Genomic DNA, 18,633 nt, shown 5'->3' with positions numbered 1-18,633 from the left:
GTAGGAAGCACGGGTTTCAGTTCATGGGGCACTGGCACCAGTACTGGGAAAAGATGGAGCTGCTCCATTGGGATTGGCTCCACTTAAATCGGGCTGGGACCAGTGCCCTGGCAAATCAAACAACTAAGATGGCAGATAGGGCTTTAAACTAATAAGGGGGGGGGAGGAGGGAGGGCTCAGGTAAGAGCAAATTTATAAGTCTAAAGAGAAAAGTCAAGGCTGAGTAGAGATTTGGGTAAAAACAAGCAGTGTGTGTCAAGAAGGGACAGAGTGATTAACAAAGGTGACAGGGCATTAGTGACTAAGGTCACATCAGGGAAAAAAAGTAAAAAGTTAGAATTAAAGGCGCTATATCTGAATGCACGAAGCATTCACAACAAAATAGATGAATTAACGGTACAAATAGAGATAAACAGGTTTGATCTAGTAGTCATTACTGAGATGTGGTTGCAGTGTGACCAAGGCTGGCAACTAAATATTCCAGGGTACTTGACTTTTAGAAAAGATAGGCAAAATGGAAAAGGAGTGGGGGGTAGCCCCAATAAATAAAGGATGAGATAAAGGCAGCAGTGAGGAAAGATCTTAGCTCAGACAATTAGAAAGTAGAATCAGTAAGGGTGGAGCTAAGAAATAACAAGCGGCAGAAAACACTGGTGGGAGTAGTTTATAGGCCCCCTAACAGTAGTTACAGTGTTGGACAGAATATAAGTCAGGAAATTAGAGGAGCCTGTAACAAGGGTGATGCAATAATCATAGGGGACTTTAATCTTCATATAGACTGGGCAAACCAAATTGGCAAAAATAGTTTGGAGGACGAATTCATGGAATGCATTCGAGACAGTTTTCAAGAACAATATGTCGAGGAACCAACCAGGGAACAGACTACTTTAGATCTAGCATTGTGTAATGAGTCATGGTTAATTAGTAATCATATAGTTAAGGATCCTCTGGGGAGGATTGATCATAATACGATAGAATTTCATATTGAGTTTGAGAGTGATGTAGTTAAATCCAAAACTAGGGTCTTAAATTTAAACAAAGCCAATAACATAGCATGAGGAACGAGTTGATTAAGGTAGATTGGGAAATTAGATTAAAAGATATGACGATAGATAAGCAATGGCTAATATTAAAAGAAATAATTCATAATTCTCACCAAATATACATTCCCTTAAGGAATAAAAACTCCGCGGAAAAGTGATCCATCCGTGGCTAACTAAAGAAGTTAAGCATCGCATTAGATTAAAAGAAGATGCTTACAATGTTGCCAAAAAGATTAGTAAATCTGAGGGTTTGGAGGGTTTTAGAAATCAGCGAAGAAATTGTTAAAGAAGGAGAAAGCTGAATATGAGACTAAACTAGCAAGAAATATATAAACAGATTATGAGAGATTCTGCAAGTAAAAGTAAACCTTCCCAACATACCAGCGAAAGTAAACATGGGTCCCTAAAAGGCAGAGACAGGAGAAATTATAATGGGGAATAAGGAAATGGCAGAGACCTTAAACAAGGATTTTGTATCTCTCTTCACAGTCGAAGACACAAAAAACATACCAGAAATAGTGGGGAACCAGAAGTCTAATAACAGTGAGGAACTTTAAGTAATTAAGATTAGTATGGAAAAAGTACTGGAGAAATTAATGGGACTAAAAGCCAACAAATCCCCTGGACCTACAACCTAGAGTTTTAAAAGAGGTGGCTGCAGAAATAGTAGATGCACTGGTTTTGATCTTCCAGAATTCCCTAGATTCCAGGACGGTCCCCATGGATTGGAAGGTAGCAATTGTAACCCCGCTATTCAAGAAAGGAGGGAGAGGGAAAGCAGGAAACTATAGGCCAGTTCGCCTGACATCAATAGTCAGGAAAATGTAGTCAGGGCACTTTGAAAATCATAATATGATTAGGCAGATTCAACACGGTTTTATGAAAGGGAAATCGTGTTTGACGAATCTATTAGAGTTTTTTAGGGTGTAACTCGCAGGGTAGATAAGGGGGAAACCAGTGGATGTAGTGTATTTGGATTAGGGCTCATGGGATTGGGGGTAATATATTAGCATGAATTGAGGATTGGTTAACGGACAGAAAACAGGGAGTAGGAATAAATGGGTCATTTTCGGGTGGCAGGTTGTAACTAGTGGAGTGCCGCAAGGATCAGTGCTTGGGCTTCAGCTGTTTACAATATATATCAATGACTTAGATGAGGGAACCAAGTGTAATGTATCCAAGTTGGCTGACAATACAAAGCTAAGTGGGAAAATAAGTTGTGAGGAGGATGCAAAGAGGCTGCCAAGGCAGGTTAAGTGATTGGATGAGAAGGTGGCAGATGGAGTATAATGTGGGGAAATGTGAAATTATCCACTTTGGTATGAATAGAAAAGCAGAATATTTTTTAAAAGGTGAGAGACTAAGAAATGTTGTTATTCAAAGGGATTTGGGTGCCCTTGTACACAAATCACAGAAAGTTAATATGCAGGTACAGCAAGCAATTAGGAAGGCAAGTGGTATGTTAGCCTTTATTGCAAGAGAGTTGGAGTATGAGATTAAGGAGGTCTTGCTGCAATTATATATGATGTGGAGATGCTGGTGATGGACTGGGGTTGACAATTGTAAACAATTTTACAACACCAAGTTATAGTCCAACAAATTTATTTTAAATTCCACAAGCTTTCGGAGGCTTCCTCCTTCGTCAGGTGAACGGTGTGGAAATGAAATTTTCAAATCCTTCGCATTTTAAAATCACAGAACAATGCCTGGTGATTACTGCCCGTTGCCAAGGCAATCACAGTGAGCAGACAGAAAGGTGTCACCTAAAAAGGCCACCGAATATACAAACCCCCAAAAAAAGAGAGAGAGAGAGAGAGAGAGAGAGAAGGAAGACAGTCAATGACCCGTTATATTAAAAACAGATAACATTTGTTCGCTGGTGGGGTTACATGTAGTGTGACATGAACCCAAGATCCCGGTTGAGGCCGTCCTCATGGGTGCGGAACTTGGCTATCAATTTCTGCTCAACGATTTTGCGTTGTCGTGTGTCTCGAAGGCCGCCTTGGAGTATGCTTACCCGAAGGTTGGTGGCTGAATGTCCATGACTGCTGAAGTGTTCCCCGACAGGGAGAGAACGCTCCTGTTTGGCGATTGTTGCGCGGTGTCCGTTCATCCGTTGTCGCAGCGTCTGCATGGTCTCGCCAATGTACCATGCTCTGGGGCATCCTTTCCTGCAACGTATGAGGTAGACAACGTTGGTCGAGTCACAGGAGTATGAACCGTGCACCTGGTGGGTGGTGTCCTCTCGTGTGATGGTGGTATCTATGTCGATGATCTGACATGTCTTGCAGAGGTTACCGTGGCAGGGTTGTGTGGTGTCGTGGACGCTGTTCTCCTGGACGCTGTTCTCCTGAAGGCAGGACAGGCCCTGCGAATACACAGGGTCTGCTCAGACGAGGAGGAACGCGATGGACACCTACAGACGCTGAAAGACGCCCTAGTAAGAACGGGATATGATGCTCGACTCATCGATCGACAGTTCCGACGGGCCACAGCGAAAAATCACGTAGACCTCCTCAGAAGACTAACATGGGACGCAACCAACAGAGTACCCTTCGTCGTCCAGTACTTCCCCGGAGCGGAGAAACTACGCCATGTTCTCCGCAGCCTTCAACATGTCATCAATGATGACGAACACCTCGCTATGGCCATCCCCACACCTCCACTACTCGCCTTTAAACAGCCACCCAACCTCAAACAAACCATCGTTCGCAGCAAATTACCTAGCCTTCAGGAGAACAGCGTCCACGACACCACACAACCCTGCCATGGTAACCTCTGCAAGACATGCCAGATCATCGACACAGATACCACCATCACACGAGAGGACACCACCCACCAGGTGCATGGTTCATACTCCTGTGACTCGGCCAACGTTGTCTACCTCATACGTTGCAAGAAAGGATGCCTCAGAGCATGGTACATTGGCGAGACCATGCAGACGCTACGACAACGGATGAACGGACACCGCGCAACAATCGCCAAACAGGAGCGTTCTCTCCCTGTCGGGGAACACTTCAGCAGTCATGGACATTCAGCCACCGACCTTCGGGTAAGCATACTCCAAGGCGGCCTTCGAGACACACGACAACGCAAAATCGTTGAGCAGAAATTGACAGCCAAGTTCCGCACCCATGAGGACGGCCTCAACCGGAATCTTGGGTTCATGTCACACTACATGTAACCCCACCAGCGAACAAATGTTATCTGTTTTTAATATAACGGGTCATTGACTGTCTTCCTTCTCTCTCTCTTTCTCCTTTTTTTGGGGGGGTTTGTATATTCGGTGGCCTTTTTAGGTGACACCTTTCTGTCTGCTCACTGTGATTGCCTTGGCAACGGGCAGTAATCACCAGGCATTGTTCTGTGATTTTAAAATGCGATGGATTCGAAAATTTCATTTCCACACCGTTCACCTGACGAAGGAGGAAGCCTCCGAAAGCTTGTGGAATTTAAAATAAATTTGTTGGACTATAACTTGGTGTTGTAAAATTGTTTACAATTTGCAATTATATAAGCACTCCAAGTGTGGTCTCACCGGAGCCCGAGTACAGTTTTGGTCTCCTTACTTAAGGAAGGATATACTTGCCTTAGAGGGGTGCAACGAAAGTTCACTAGATTGATTCCTGGGATGAGAGGGTTGTCCTATGAGGAGAGATTGAATAAAACAGGCCTATATTCTCTGGAGTTTAGAAGAATGAGAGGTGATATCATTGAAATGTATAAAATTCTTAGAAGGCTTGACAGGGTAGACACTGAGAGGCTGTTTCCTTTGGCTGGAGAGTCTGGAACTAGGAGTCATAGTCTCAAGATAAGAGTCGGCCATTTAGGACTGAGATGAGGAAGAATTTCTTCATTTAGAGGGTCGTGAACCTTTGGAATTCTCTACCCGAGGGCTGTGGCTGCTCAGTCATTGAGTATATTCAAGATTGACATTGATAGATTTTTGGACACTAAGGGAATCAAGGGATACGGGGATAGGGCAAGAAAGTGGAGTTGAGGTAGATCATCAGCCATGATCTTATTGAATGGCGGAGCAGGCTCGAGGGGTCGTATCGCCTACTCCTGCTCCTATTTCTTATGTTCTTAAGATGACGAAAAACTGTGTGCGCACACACACGCACACACCTGCTTGATTTGCTTTCTGCACTTTGTAGAATGTTTATAATTCAAACACAAACAAGGGCTCCAAAAGCTATGTAATCAGTCGTCTATCATGTTTGAAATGGATATGTGTTTTCCCTCTCACACACAGCCTGTTTCAATAAACAATCAATAAAAACATTATCTGAATCGAGCTTTTGAAAATTTGTCCTCTAGCTTTACTTAACATAATTTTAAAAACAACCAAAGATATTGTTGAAAACTGAAGAGAAGCATTCTATCAATTGGGTTAGCTGTTACTGATGCGTCGTGGGAAACTGCTGCACATGTTCAGACTTCAGGATCTGCCTTCTATAGACAGAATCACAGCTCTGACCAAAACTATCAAAGCCAAAGCTTTTTCAGGAGGCTGAGGGTTTCAAGTAAAAACTTTAATAAACGTAAAATCAGAAAAAACAATTCAACAGGTAAATTTAATCATGCTACTGAGAAATACTGATGATTTTGTTTTGTCTTAAAGCTTATTTTTGACAAAAATTTCAGTTGCTGAGAAAAAAAAACAGCAGCTTCAAAAGCTGTTTTAAGTAATTTGATTGGTTCACTCACCTCTCCACAAAAAAGTTGACTGTCAGGACTGATTGTTTTCGAAAGTCCTTTGTGTTTCTCACTGGCCATTTTCTTGCCATTTATCTTGCTTTTGATTGATACATTGCTTACCCTTTCAGTTCCAATTTGCTGCTGTTTTGAGTCCATCAACAAATGTGATGCACAAGTGTGATAAACAGGAAGGGCACACTGGACTTTTATAGATATTTTGTAGATCAAAAGAACACAAACATTGGCAGCATTCCATATTCTGTCAAATATGCTTTTATGTAACTCCTTCAACTAATATAGTTTAACAGAAGCAAATTTGCATGGAGGGAACTTTTTGTTCTTTCCCACCTTCATTTAACAAGATTCCATATGTACATGCCACACACTGGAAATGCAAAATGCAATCTCAAAGTGAACTTTCCTGCATGTACCCTGATAGCCCTCACAGAATGATGCAACATATGATGCACATCTTCCCTCCTCCCTTTCCATAAGTTCTCTCCTAGGTTGGTACACCTCTCCTACCTTGCCAATGCCTGAACCTTGGCAGCATGTCGTTCTTCCTGCTCTGCCAGTTTCTTTTTCTGGTTGTCAATTTCATGCCTGAGTGCTGCGGAATGTTCCATCTCACCATCAAGTAAGTTTCGCAGTGATCTGGAAAAAAGGGAGCACCATCTGTTACACCAGGCCACCAAAGGAGGGCTGTCTAGTGCAGCAAGTGTGAAGCTGTAAGAATTTACAAATACTATATAACTTATGAAAATTGTTGTCGCGCCTCCTTGTGGAATGGGGAAATCAAATTTTAAATTATTTCTTTCGAGGACTGCAGCAGCATTTCTTCCACAAAATAGAAAAAAATTATTGAAATTATCACCTACCAAGAGAATGAAGAAAATAAATGCTTCCCGTCATCTAGCGCCCCTCAAACCCCACCCAAATTCCTCCCCCAGATATCCTCCCTTCCTTCTTCCCTCAGCCTCTGCAATGAGTAACTCCTCATCTATGGCAATTTCAATCCGCCTCAGCTCATTTTGCCCTTTCTCCTCTGAATTCACCGCCCTTCTATCTTCTCTAAACCTTTCCCTTGATATTAATTTTCCTACCCCTCAACTATGCCATCTCCTCTACGTTCTCTAATCCTGTGGACTTCATCAATGATAAGGTTTTCTCCAACCACCTCCTTGTATCCCTCACCACTCACATCTCCCTACCCTCCTTCAACCTTGCTTCTTTCTGCATCCACCCATGGAAAGAATTCTCCCCCAATTCACTTATAGTTACACTTTCAAATTCCTTACTACCTAGGCTTTGACCACAATACCTCTGAAGCTGTTAGTTTGCTCAACCACTCCCGCACCTCTACTTTTGCTGCCACTGTCCGCAGTAAAATGTTTACTGTCTGCAGTAAAATGTTTACTGTCTTCTATCCCTGTTGTTCCCCTGATATGTTCTCCAAAGATTGTGTGGTGCAAACTTAAACAAACCTGACACAAGTAGCACAGCCATCCATTGCCAGATATGGCTTGACGATCAAGCCTCTCCTCTGCCAAAACTGCACGATATTCGAGGATCATCCTGGGGCAAGGAAAAACCCAGACTCTTTTGTTCTGCTGCAGAATGGCTCCTTAAAACTCCCTCCAGTGCCCCGTCCATCCTCACCTCTAACAATTGTGAATAACTCCAGATTTCATTGTCACCAACTTAAAGACCACTCGTCCAGCTACATCCGCTGCTTCCCCACCATCCGCTTACCATCCTAAAGCAAACCTTCCTGTGCCTCCCTCCCACGCTAACCCTAAATCCTCATCTCTCGTTTGTCCCCCATCTCCCCTCTGTCCTGTCCAAACTCTTCCATCCATGAGAACTACTTTCTGCTCCCTTCAACCATTTCCACTGAACTCATGACCACCCAATTTCCCTTCCTGGCAACGTAGTAGTCGATTTAAGGAGCTCCACTGAACAACAACTTGCATTTATATAGCGCCTTCACCACAGTAAAACATCCCAAGGCGCTTCACAGAAGCTTAATCAGACAAAAATTGACACCGAGCCAAAGGAGGAGACGTTAGGACAGGTGACCAAATGCTTGGTCAAAAAGGTAGGTTTTAAGCAACGTCTTAAAGGAGGAGAGAGGAGTGGAAAGGCTAAGAGGTTCAGGGGGGGAATTCCAGAGCTTTGGACTTAGACGACTGGAGGCACAGCGGCCAATGGTGCAGTGAAGGAAGTAGGGGATGCACAAGAGGCCAGAATGGGAGGAATGTAGAGTTCTCAGGAGGTATGTAAGTCTGGAGGAGGTTACAGAGAATGGGAGGGGTGAGGCCAGGGAGGGATTTGAACACAAGAATTTTAAAATCAAGGCATTGTAGGACCAAGAGCCAATGTAGATCAGCGAACACAGGGGTGATGGGTGAATGGGACTTGTTGTGAGTTAGGATATGGGCAGCAGGGTTTTGAATGAGCTCAAGTTTATGGAGGGTGGAGGACAGGAGGCCGGTCAGGAGAACACTGGACTTGTAGAGTCTGGAGATAACAAAAGGTGCTGAGAAATACAAGTTTTTGTTGTTATAGTTCCAAATATTAGTTAATTTTGCCTTATACTAAGGATAAGAAATAAAACGAGCATTTTTCTGGAGTCAAAAGAAGTATGAGTAGGAGAACGGCAAGATATTCAGTACTCAAAGAGTTAAATGAACTATATAAGCAAAAACTGTTCGTTTGGATTCAACTTAATTATCTGTAGATCTGTATTACATTACACTGTGCAGTTCTCCAGCGTATCTTAATCTAGACTAAAATCCTACTTTCCATCTACAAGTCTGGCACAATTTTCAATCCAGTCTTAATAAAATTCTGCCTGTTTAAATAGGTAATTTAAATTAAAATCTATTTCAGCAAGCCATGGTGCTTTCTGTCTTTTGCATCTTATGTACTGATGCACAGGTGTGCAAGGCTTGATGTGCTTATTTTAAATTTCAATCCCCTCTCCCGTGTGTAACCAGTGGTGTGAATACTCTAGGAAAGCAGAGAGCAAGCAAGCATCAACTTGAATTGAGTTTCCATTTCCAAGTCTTTGCCAAAATATGTAATAATTGAAACTTGCATCATAAAAGAAATTAGCTCAACAATTTTACTTTATGAACAGTAAAAATGTAATAAACTTCACAGGTTTTACAAAAAGGAACATCGTGCGTATCAAGATGATAGAAAGCAAATGTCAAACCCACTACAAAAGTTGCATACAACCTACCAAAATAGGGATAAAAAACATCTTCTTGACATTTGCAAATTACACAAATAATTAAATGATCTTATCACATTGCAGAGTCTCTGAACACTCAGCACTTGACTGCAAGTTGATCTCCATTTTAAATAAAAACAAACAAAAATGTGGAACTACCCTAGTGGTTCAGTAGGAAAAGCATCACTATGACCCACATAGACCAGGGAAGTCCCAGGTTTGAACCCTTGTCTGCACTAAATTAGATAATCTCACCCCAGGTGGCAGGGGTGGTACAATTGCCCTCATTGGCTAACAAGGCAAAAATAAAAACAATTAGTGTTCTCACTCACAATCACCATCCAGTAACCCCTACCAAAAAATTCACATTGGCTTAGGACACAATTAGTTAGGGTTGAATGTGTTAGTCATCCGCTCCAGTGCTCACAGCTTGTGGACAAACAATACCCAGGCTGAGGCATGAATAATGGCTACTTTGGTAAGGTACCAAAGGGCTGCTGGCACCCATAGAATTGGGCCCCAGGATGAACCACCACCTTTTGGAGGAGAGAAGAAAATGGGGGGGGGGCGGGGGGAGAAGAGAAGCGAACTCCAAAAATGTCAAGTTCTATACCTCTACAAGCATCTCAAAAGTAATTTACTGAGGAATAATCCTCATTTTTCCAAATGAGGTTTTCCTTGCATTAACTCATAGGATTATACTCCCCCACCCCCCCACAGGCACAAATGGAAGAAACTACTCAGCTTTTCATAGCCTTTAAATACCTCTGTGTTCTAATTTTGCAGCAGTCAAGCATCTATAAAATTAGATCATTCATTATACAAAAAAGACCCAACTCCACCCAATGGAAGTAACAGATCCCAGAATCATGTAAATCATGTATGCAGTGGTATTCCCCAGGGGTCAGCACTAGGACCACTGATTTTTTTCTTTTGATTATATATTGAAGACTTGAACTTGGGTGTACAGGACACAGTTTCAAAATTTGCAGATGACACAAAGCTTGGAAGTGTAGTAAACAGTGAGGAGGATAGTAATAGACTTCAAGAGGACATAGACAGACTGGTGGAACGGGCGGACACATGGCAGATGAAATTTAACGCAGTGATACATTTTGACAGGAAGAATGAGGAGAAGCAATATAAACTAAATGGTACAATTGTAAAGGGGATGCAGGAACAGAGAGACCTGAGGGTATATGTGCACAAATCTTTGAAGGTGGCAGGACAGGTTGAGAAAGTGGTTAAAAAAGCATACAGGATCCTGGGCTTTATAAATAGAGGCATAGAGTACAAAAGCGAGGAAGTTATGTTGAACCTTTATAAAACACTGGTTCGACTACAACTGGGGTATTGTGTCCAATTCTGGGCACCGTATTTTAGGAAGGACGTGAAGACCTTAAAGGGTGCAGAAAAGATTTACTAGAATGGTTCCAGGGATGAGGGACTTCAGTTACGTGTCATAGACTGGAGAAGCTGGGGATGTTCTCCTTAGAGCAGAGAAGGTTGAGAGGAGATTTGATACAAGTGCTGAAAATCATGAAGGGTTTAGATAAAATAAATAAAGAGAAACTGCGCCCATTGGCAGAAGGGTCGATAACCAAAGGACACAGATTTAAGGTAATTGGCAAAAGAACCAAAGATGACATGAGGGAAAACTTTTTTACGCAGCGAGTAGTTATGATCTAGAATGCGCTGCCTGAAAGAGTAGGGGAAGCAGATTCAATCGTGGCTTTCAAAAAGGAATTGGATAAATACCTGAAGGGAAAAAATTTGCAGGGCTACAGGGAAAGAGCGGGGGAATGGGACTAACTGGATTGCTCTTACTAAGAGCCGGCATGGGCTCGATGGGCCGAATGCCCTCCTTCTGTGTTGTAACCATTCTATGATTCTAAATGAACATGATATATTTGAAGAATGGCAAAATAACTTCACCATTGGATCACAAAGTTTAACTAAGATAATTAGGTTCTGTGACACGATTCTACAAGTGCTTAGCTAACATGGTTTAAGTAGGGAGTACAAAGGCTGTATTCTGTCATTTCTCTCATGGGGAAAGCATAATTTTATGAGCACATAAATAGAACAGAAGAATGAATTTTGTCCTTATTATCTCACCAAAGACTCTGGTATGCAGCAAACCTAGGGTTTGATCCACATATCATTCAATGTGTGGTTAACTTACTGCATGGAGGAGATGTCATCTTCAAACAATACCTGTTTTGCTCTTCCAGTTCGTCTTTTCTGTTCATCATGGCTACAATGGCTTGTCGTAGTTCATCTGAGGAAACAAACCTTAGATTAACAGGTATACTGACAATATAACTGATGCAAAACTAACTGTTTTCTTGTTCCACACATTCCTGAGCTAGAAATACTGTGTTTCACTTGTCCAATTATATTCCAAGGTTCTAGTGAGAGTGGATGTGTGCCTGAGGACTGCATTAGAGGCTAATGTAATACCCATTTTCAAAAAGGGAAACAAAGCTAACCCAAGGAAATAAAAGCCAGTTCGTTTATCATCGTTCGTAGGGAAAATATTGAAATCTTCAAAGAAAGATGAAATTACTAAAATGTCTAAATTAAGAGAAAATAATTAGAAACAGTTAACACGGATTTCAGAAAGGAAGATTGTGCTCAACAAGCTTGATAGAGTTCTTTGAGGAGGTGACAGATATGGTGGATGGAGGGAAATGCAATGCATGTGGTGTACATGGACTTTCAGAAAGCCTTTGACAAGGTACCACACAGGAGACTACTGGAGAAAGTTAGGGAGTATGGATTTAGGGGCTGGGTAGAAAATTGCATTAAAAACTAGTTAGAAGGGAGGAAACAGAGAGTAGAAGTTAAGGGCAGTTCCTCAGAGTGGTTGCAAGTGGGTAGCGGTGTCCCACAGGGTTTTGTTCTGGGACCAATACTGTTCACTGTATACACCAATGATTTGGATGTGGGCTAGAAAGAATTGTGTCCAAATTTGCAGAAAATGCCAAAATGGGAGGAAGAGTAAATAATCCCAAGAACCAAAGGAGCTGCAAAGGAATAGGAACAAGATGGTGGAATTGGCAAAAAAAGTGGCAGATGGAATTCAATGTCAGTCAATGTGAGGTGGTAAATTTTGGTTTAAAAAAAAATTATTCTACTTTGAATGGGGGAAACTTGAATGATGTAGAAAAGCAGAGAGATTTGGGGGTTCAGGTTAACAAGACATTAAATGCAGTCTCTCAAGTGGATAAGGCCAATAAAAAAGGTAATGGAATATTCCGTTTTATGGCAAGAGATATATAATATAAAAGTTGATTTGTAATGGTGACTCTATATAAAATATTAGTAAGACCACAGTTGGAATATTGTGCGCAGTTTTGGGCTATTCCCTGTTGAGGGAATAGAGAGAGTACAGCGCAGATTCACTAAAATGCTGCCTGGTACGGGGAAATACAAATACAAAGAAAGATTTCAAAAATTGGGGCTGTTTTTGGTAGAACAGAGGAGATCACAGGGTGAATTGATTGAGGTGCTTCAAACTATGAAGCGATAGGACAGAGTAGATAGAAACTGACTGGTTTCAGTGATAGAGAGGTCTAGAATAAGGGGACACGGATTAAATGTAAGATAAGAGAGAGCAGGAGAAACCTTTTTTTTACACAGAGGATTTTGAGGCTGTGGAATGGATAAGCGGAGTTAGTGATTGAAGCAGACACACTATCAACATTTAAGAACAGGTTAGATAAGTGGTTGAGGGAGAAGGGAATAAAGGGACATAGGAAGATGGCGGGCACATGGGATTAAGATGACTTCTTATGTGGGGGATAAACACCAACATGAAATGGGTGGGGCAAAAGGCTTGTTTCCATGTTGTAATTTCTATGTAATTTTATGTAAAAGGTTATTATTAAAAAAAATCTTTTACCTTACATCAGGAATAAAATCTTAGCCTGTGCGCTTAACATATACTTCTCCAATTATTGCCACTTCTGTTTGTAAATTGAGGACCACTAGGGACTGCTATTTCATGTGTATTTTCTCTAATCTCATAGAATGCTGCATAATTTCAGAACAATTTCCAATCTCTCAGGGCTGTGCAATAAAGAAGCTTGAAAATAAATTATATTAACACAAGAGAAAAGGCAACACTGAAGATGCAAATAAATACCAAGGATTACAACATGTACATACACACACACAACTGTAATGAAAAATATAGTCCTGGATAATACTGAACAAGACTTCAATTTCAAACTGTGCTTTTTCAACAAAAGCCTCTTTGGTTTTGCAATATGATAATTGGGTCACAAGATTAGAAGAGATTGTAAATTATCTCAGAAGGCAGGCATTACTGCTTTCAAGAGAAAATAACAACAAAAGAAAAAAATCTCACTCATGTAAGCATATTAATTTACTTTAACAAGGCCATATAGGAGGGGCAAATATGTCAATATTGAAAAAACCTGACATCTAATATTATATACAATGTTGGCTTTTGCTTGCTGCAGTTAATGTAGACAGAAACAGATATCTTTTGGAAGTGTCCTGTAACTTAGTTATACTGGACTTAAGTTGTGCAGAGAATCAAGCCAACAACTGCTGTGGAACTTCAGAGGCACTCTAGGACCCAGGTGCCCAGGAGGCGTGAACTCTTAGATGGTTCTCCAGAAAGGATGGCAGCAACTGGGTATCAAACTCTGATCTTATTCAAATGGGGAGTCACCCCTCATAGGACTGGGAGATGTCCTGAGCCATGGAGCTACTTCTTTGAATGATACCTGAATGTCCTACTTGAGTAGCCCATCATCAATGTTGTGGTTGGTTGCTCAGTCATCTGTGGTATTGGTTTAGAAACTTGGGCTCCAAGCTCTGTGGCAGACCTAATCCCCAGATATTAATGTTTGATGTGCAGTTTACTTTATGTATGCACTTGGAGCAGATCACTAACCAAATCAACATGTCTAATGATCCAGACCTATGCTATGTCGATTATAATCTTTCTTTAAATTTTGTTTAAAAGAACTATTTTAAGTTCACAAATTCAAGCATAATGTGGAACCAGTATCTTTTTCAAGTGTGTCACATCAGTTCCTGAAAGTGACTTTGTCCTTCATGATCTGGAAGCTTTACCTTTTCAGTAATGACACTTGGAGAGTTGAATTGGGGGATGTCTTGAGTCGCGGATTAAGGATTAATTACTTTACTTGCAGTAATTTGTTTACTGGATTAAGTTTAGTTTTTGCACATCTTCTTTGACAGTGAAGGAATATTAAACAGGCTAAAGAAACTAAAATATTTATTTACAGTTCAGTGGAACGATTATTGTTTATTGAAGTGCTATATGCTCAGAGTACAGATATAATGAAAATAGTCTATATGGGTAATTTCCCTTTTTGAGAAGGCTATAATGGTCCCTAGCTGACAAATTTGGTCCCTCTCTGACCTTTCACCCTACATCCATCACAGTATCAACTGGAATTGAATTACGATGCATGTAACGCAAGCATCAGAAAACAAGTCCCCTGGCTGATCACGGAATTAACTGCTGACCTGAAAAACCTTGCAGTCTCTAACTCATTGGGGCTTCGGAGCTATCGTCCTAGGAAATCGCAAGTGTGTCATTTCCTGGCACAAACATATAATGGCTGATGCTAACTGTTTTATATACGAGATTGCTTTCACATGCTTACAGATTCATCTCCAGGAAAACCATGTTAATCCACATTCCAGTTCCAAAGTACAGCTTAACACAACTTTCCGGCACAAGCTAAAATATAATTTCATTTGCAATACTTCATCCATTTTCATAGTGCCAAACAAACACAATGGATCCCTCATTGCTTTAAGCAGGAAATTCTGCTGTTCCCATTGAAGCAACCATTAGCAATTTAAATCAGTGGCCATTTGAACAATATTTTAAACTGTCAAAAGCAAATTCACACATTTGTGACAATGACAAATGAATGGCTACAAGCAAACATACACAATGAATTCCACTTGCAAGTTTTCAAATTTCCTGACACTATTTTTCCACAGCAATTCTTTTCAGTGCATACTCATTAATTTTATATCTGATAGTTGAAATTTACGAAAAGTGACTGTCAGTCTACATGCAATTTCCATCCACATCTACATGTCATCACTCTGTTCTTGTTGTACAAGACAGATGGAGGTACTTGCAGTTCTCTCCAAATGGGCAATATAATCTACATTTCCACAAAATTGCAGCAGCCATCACTCCAGAAAGTGACAGCCATATTTTACAATTGTACTGTGATAAGATTCATCTTGAACGTTTCTCTAAAACAAACTCTGGTATTGACAGTTCATGGACTGAGTTCACTGCATTGAGAGGAACAGAGGACCCGGAGAGTAAACAGGGGCATTTCTGCACCATAATAAACAAAATACCCCAAGCTCATTATCAAGGCCGTGGTTATAACCCTTGATAGCAGGCTTTTGAGGACAAAATCAAAATGAGGATGAAGTACGCAGCAAGGTTGCAACTGTAATGTTTTGCATTGCTAAGTTAACTTGTAAATATTGTACTGAGATTTGAAGCCAAGATTAAGAAAACTTGCAAGTCAAGAAAGACAGAAAAATTTAATTGGATTACTGAATCTTGCAGAGAAGAATGAGAACTGCAAGCCCACATGATTTGGAGAATTTTTTCCAGAGAAGGGTTAAATTGTAAACTTGATTTGTCTTCCAGACAGGGACAGACTGTTGAGCTCCCCAGTGTGCAGGTTACATATTTTCCCTTTGTACATTCCAGAATTCATAATCCATTGCTGTGACTGCCACAGATCATACCACATATTTAAATAATAATATTGGAACGGTTTCAAATATTTGTATCCTGCTGTATCTTCAGTTTACTTACAGTCTAGCCATATACACCTGCTGGTAGGAAAAGCCATTATTGCAGAAATCCTCTGGAACTAGTGAGTCGGACTCATCGGTTCCATTAATGGGACTACCCAGCACTAACTCACTCTTTTCGTTGGAAAGTAGGGAACAGAGAATTCAGTCAAAAATGTTTGTGGTAATTCTCATGCTGTTATCCCACTAATGATAAATTCAGAAAACCTCTGCATCTCATTAGACTCAGGAGGGCTTCACTGCAACCTTTTGCTATTATTTCTTTTCATCCTTTGTATTTGAATTCTATACAGAGGATGCTCAAGAACAGACATCTGTGGGGTAATTTTAACTCCCGAGAACAGGTGGGTTGAGGACAGGTGGGAGGTTAAAGTACCAGCTTTTTGGAGGGACCGCATCCGGGTTTGACCCAGGCACGTTAAGGATGCGCGCGCGCAACAGACACCCAAAAGTCCCACCACCATTTAAAGCCGACGGGCCGATATTTAAAGGGCCAATTCAAGTAGTTGAAAGACTTTAGCTAATTAACTTTTTGTTGACTCTGCAACAGAATCAAATTTAACTCCTCCTGAACGTGTCTCCCGTGGCTTCTGAAACATGCCATAGAATCGGAGGGGAGTAGCAGCCGAAGCTCATTTGGCCCTTTAAACCAGTGATTAGCACATCTCAATAAAAGATGAGTTATTGCAGTAGGGCACTCAGTTCTCTCAGACAAACCTTTGGCTGGGGGTTCTGTGTGTTTAGACTGAGATTTCTTTGTTCACACTCAAAATTCTTGTGTTCACACAAATTTACCTACATTTTGGACCCCTCAAACTGACATCATCAGGATCGGGGGGGGGGCGCAATGGATCTATTCTATAGTACATCTGAGGAGGAGGCACATCGCCATCTGCGGCAGGCATGGCATGCAGTTCTGGGATCTGCAGGTGCAGACAGAGATGCGCAACAAGGACCTGGAGAAAAGCAGAGAGGGGACCAACTGAGGGGCCGAGGTCGCAGGAGGCACTACCCCCATGAGAGGGTCTACTGGCAGAGGCTGAGCTTCGTGAACTCTGAGGAGCAACACCTATGCAGGCTCAGATTGAGTCGGCAGGTGATTGCAGACATCTGCATGCTACTTCATGAAGAGCTGTTCCCAGCTGGGACTGGTGGCCATGCATTGCCCATCGCAGTTGAAGTCACCACTGCCCTCAATTTCTTCGCCCCCCTGATCCTTCCGGGGTGCCACCAGTGACATCTCCAGGGTGTCTCAATCATCTGCACAGGTGACAGATGACTTGTTTGCCAGGGTATCCGACTACGTCAACGTCCCCCATGACAACATCAGCCAGACTGAGAGTGCAATGGGTTTCAACTCTCTGGCTGGTTTCCCCTGGGTACAGGGCGTAATTGATTGCACACACATAGCAATCCGAGGACCTGCACATGAGCCAGGACTGTTCATAAACCAAAAGGGATATCATTCCATCAACGCACAGCTGGTGTGCGACCACCGGTGGAGATTTCTGCAGGCATATGCCAGATTCCCTGGCAGCTGCCATGATTCCTTCCTTTTGCCTGAGTCCAACATCCCAGACCTCTTCCACACAGAAGACAGACTTAAGTCAAGGGATACCCCCAGCAGACGTGGCTCATAACACCTGTAAGAAACCCCATCAATGAGGCACAGCAGCAGTACAACGACAGTCACATTACCACCAGGTCTGTCACTGAACAAGCCATAGGAAGGTTGAAGATGCGATTCAGGTGCCTGGATAGATCTGGGGGAGCCTTTCAGTACTCGCCAGCGAGGGTGTGCAGAATAATCGTTGTGTGCAGCATCCTGCACGAGATCGCTCAGCAGAGGGGGTTACAGGTGGAGTAGGTCAAATGTCGTCATGAAGCATCCTCATCTGCGGGAAACACTGAAGACGAGGACAAGGAGGAAAATGAAGATGGGGAACTTGTCGCCACAGCAACGGCACACATTGCTGCCCATGATGCCAGGGATTCACTCATCTCTAACAAGTTCTCATAATGAGATCTGTAAATTGATGACTTTGAACTACTCAGGCTGCCTGGAACAACCACCACCACCACCACCACCAGCAATCCCCACCCCTACCCCTCTGCCCCCCCACCTCCGTTTCCACAAACCAGTCCTTCAACCACGCATACACCCATTGCACACGTGCCCAATGGGTGGCATCATGTCTTGGTATTCATGATGAAGCACATGAAAGCACGAATTCATAAAAGGGACTCAATAATGGACAAGACATGACAGTGATTATTGCATTTAGTACAACAAACAAAAAAAAACAGAAATTAACATAACATTTCGTCAATTACACTTTTGCATACCCTTGATGAATTACAATTGCTTAGCCTTTCTCTGCCTACTGCTTTTACGTGGTGCATCCCCTGTGGCTTCAGCAGAGGTAGTGACAGGTTGCTCATATCCCTTCCCTGACTACTGAGATGCTCTCGGCCTATGACCTCTGGGTTTTGGAGCACGTGAGGGCCCCGCCAATGACTGCTCCATCTGCACCTGTCCAGGAGCAGTGTTGGCCATCAGGAGAGGAGGCAGCATTGCAGGTACTGGTTGAGAAGGGGCAACATGTGAGACATGGTAGCGCATTGAGTGCAGTACCCAAGTCCATGTCCCCTTTCGCCATCATCCCTCTCCCAGGCCAGCGCAACATCACTCCCACCACTCTGCTGGCCAACAGGTTGGTGAGCAGATGTGCCGCATTCTAAGGTCATGGCTGAAGTATCTGTCTACCTGTTTAAGGCGGCAGACAT

General features: G+C 42.2%; 1 protein-coding gene and 1 long non-coding RNA gene across 6 annotated transcripts in view; one reads left to right on the top strand and one right to left on the bottom strand.

The window, feature by feature from the left end:
- snx29 (sorting nexin 29) overlaps positions 1–18,633 on the bottom strand; it is a 594,171-nt gene that overhangs the window by 474,944 nt on the left and 100,594 nt on the right. For all 5 annotated transcript variants that reach the window (XM_068003253.1, XM_068003254.1, XM_068003255.1 and 2 more), the window contains exons 12-13: positions 11,200–11,263; positions 6,270–6,398 (exon numbers count right to left, since the gene is read on the bottom strand). In XM_068003253.1, the coding sequence (XP_067859354.1) occupies positions 6,270–6,398; positions 11,200–11,263 (193 nt within the window). The remainder of the gene's footprint in view (positions 1–6,269; positions 6,399–11,199; positions 11,264–18,633) is intronic.
- The window catches only part of LOC137340652 (uncharacterized), a 47,458-nt gene that overhangs the window by 5,731 nt on the left and 23,094 nt on the right, over positions 1–18,633 (top strand). The window lies entirely within an intron of this gene.

Source organism: Heptranchias perlo, chromosome 22 (genome assembly GCF_035084215.1).
Source record: "Heptranchias perlo isolate sHepPer1 chromosome 22, sHepPer1.hap1, whole genome shotgun sequence".
In the NCBI taxonomy this organism is placed as follows: domain Eukaryota; kingdom Metazoa; phylum Chordata; class Chondrichthyes; order Hexanchiformes; family Hexanchidae; genus Heptranchias; species Heptranchias perlo.
This window is presented reverse-complemented; position numbering and strand designations above follow the sequence as displayed.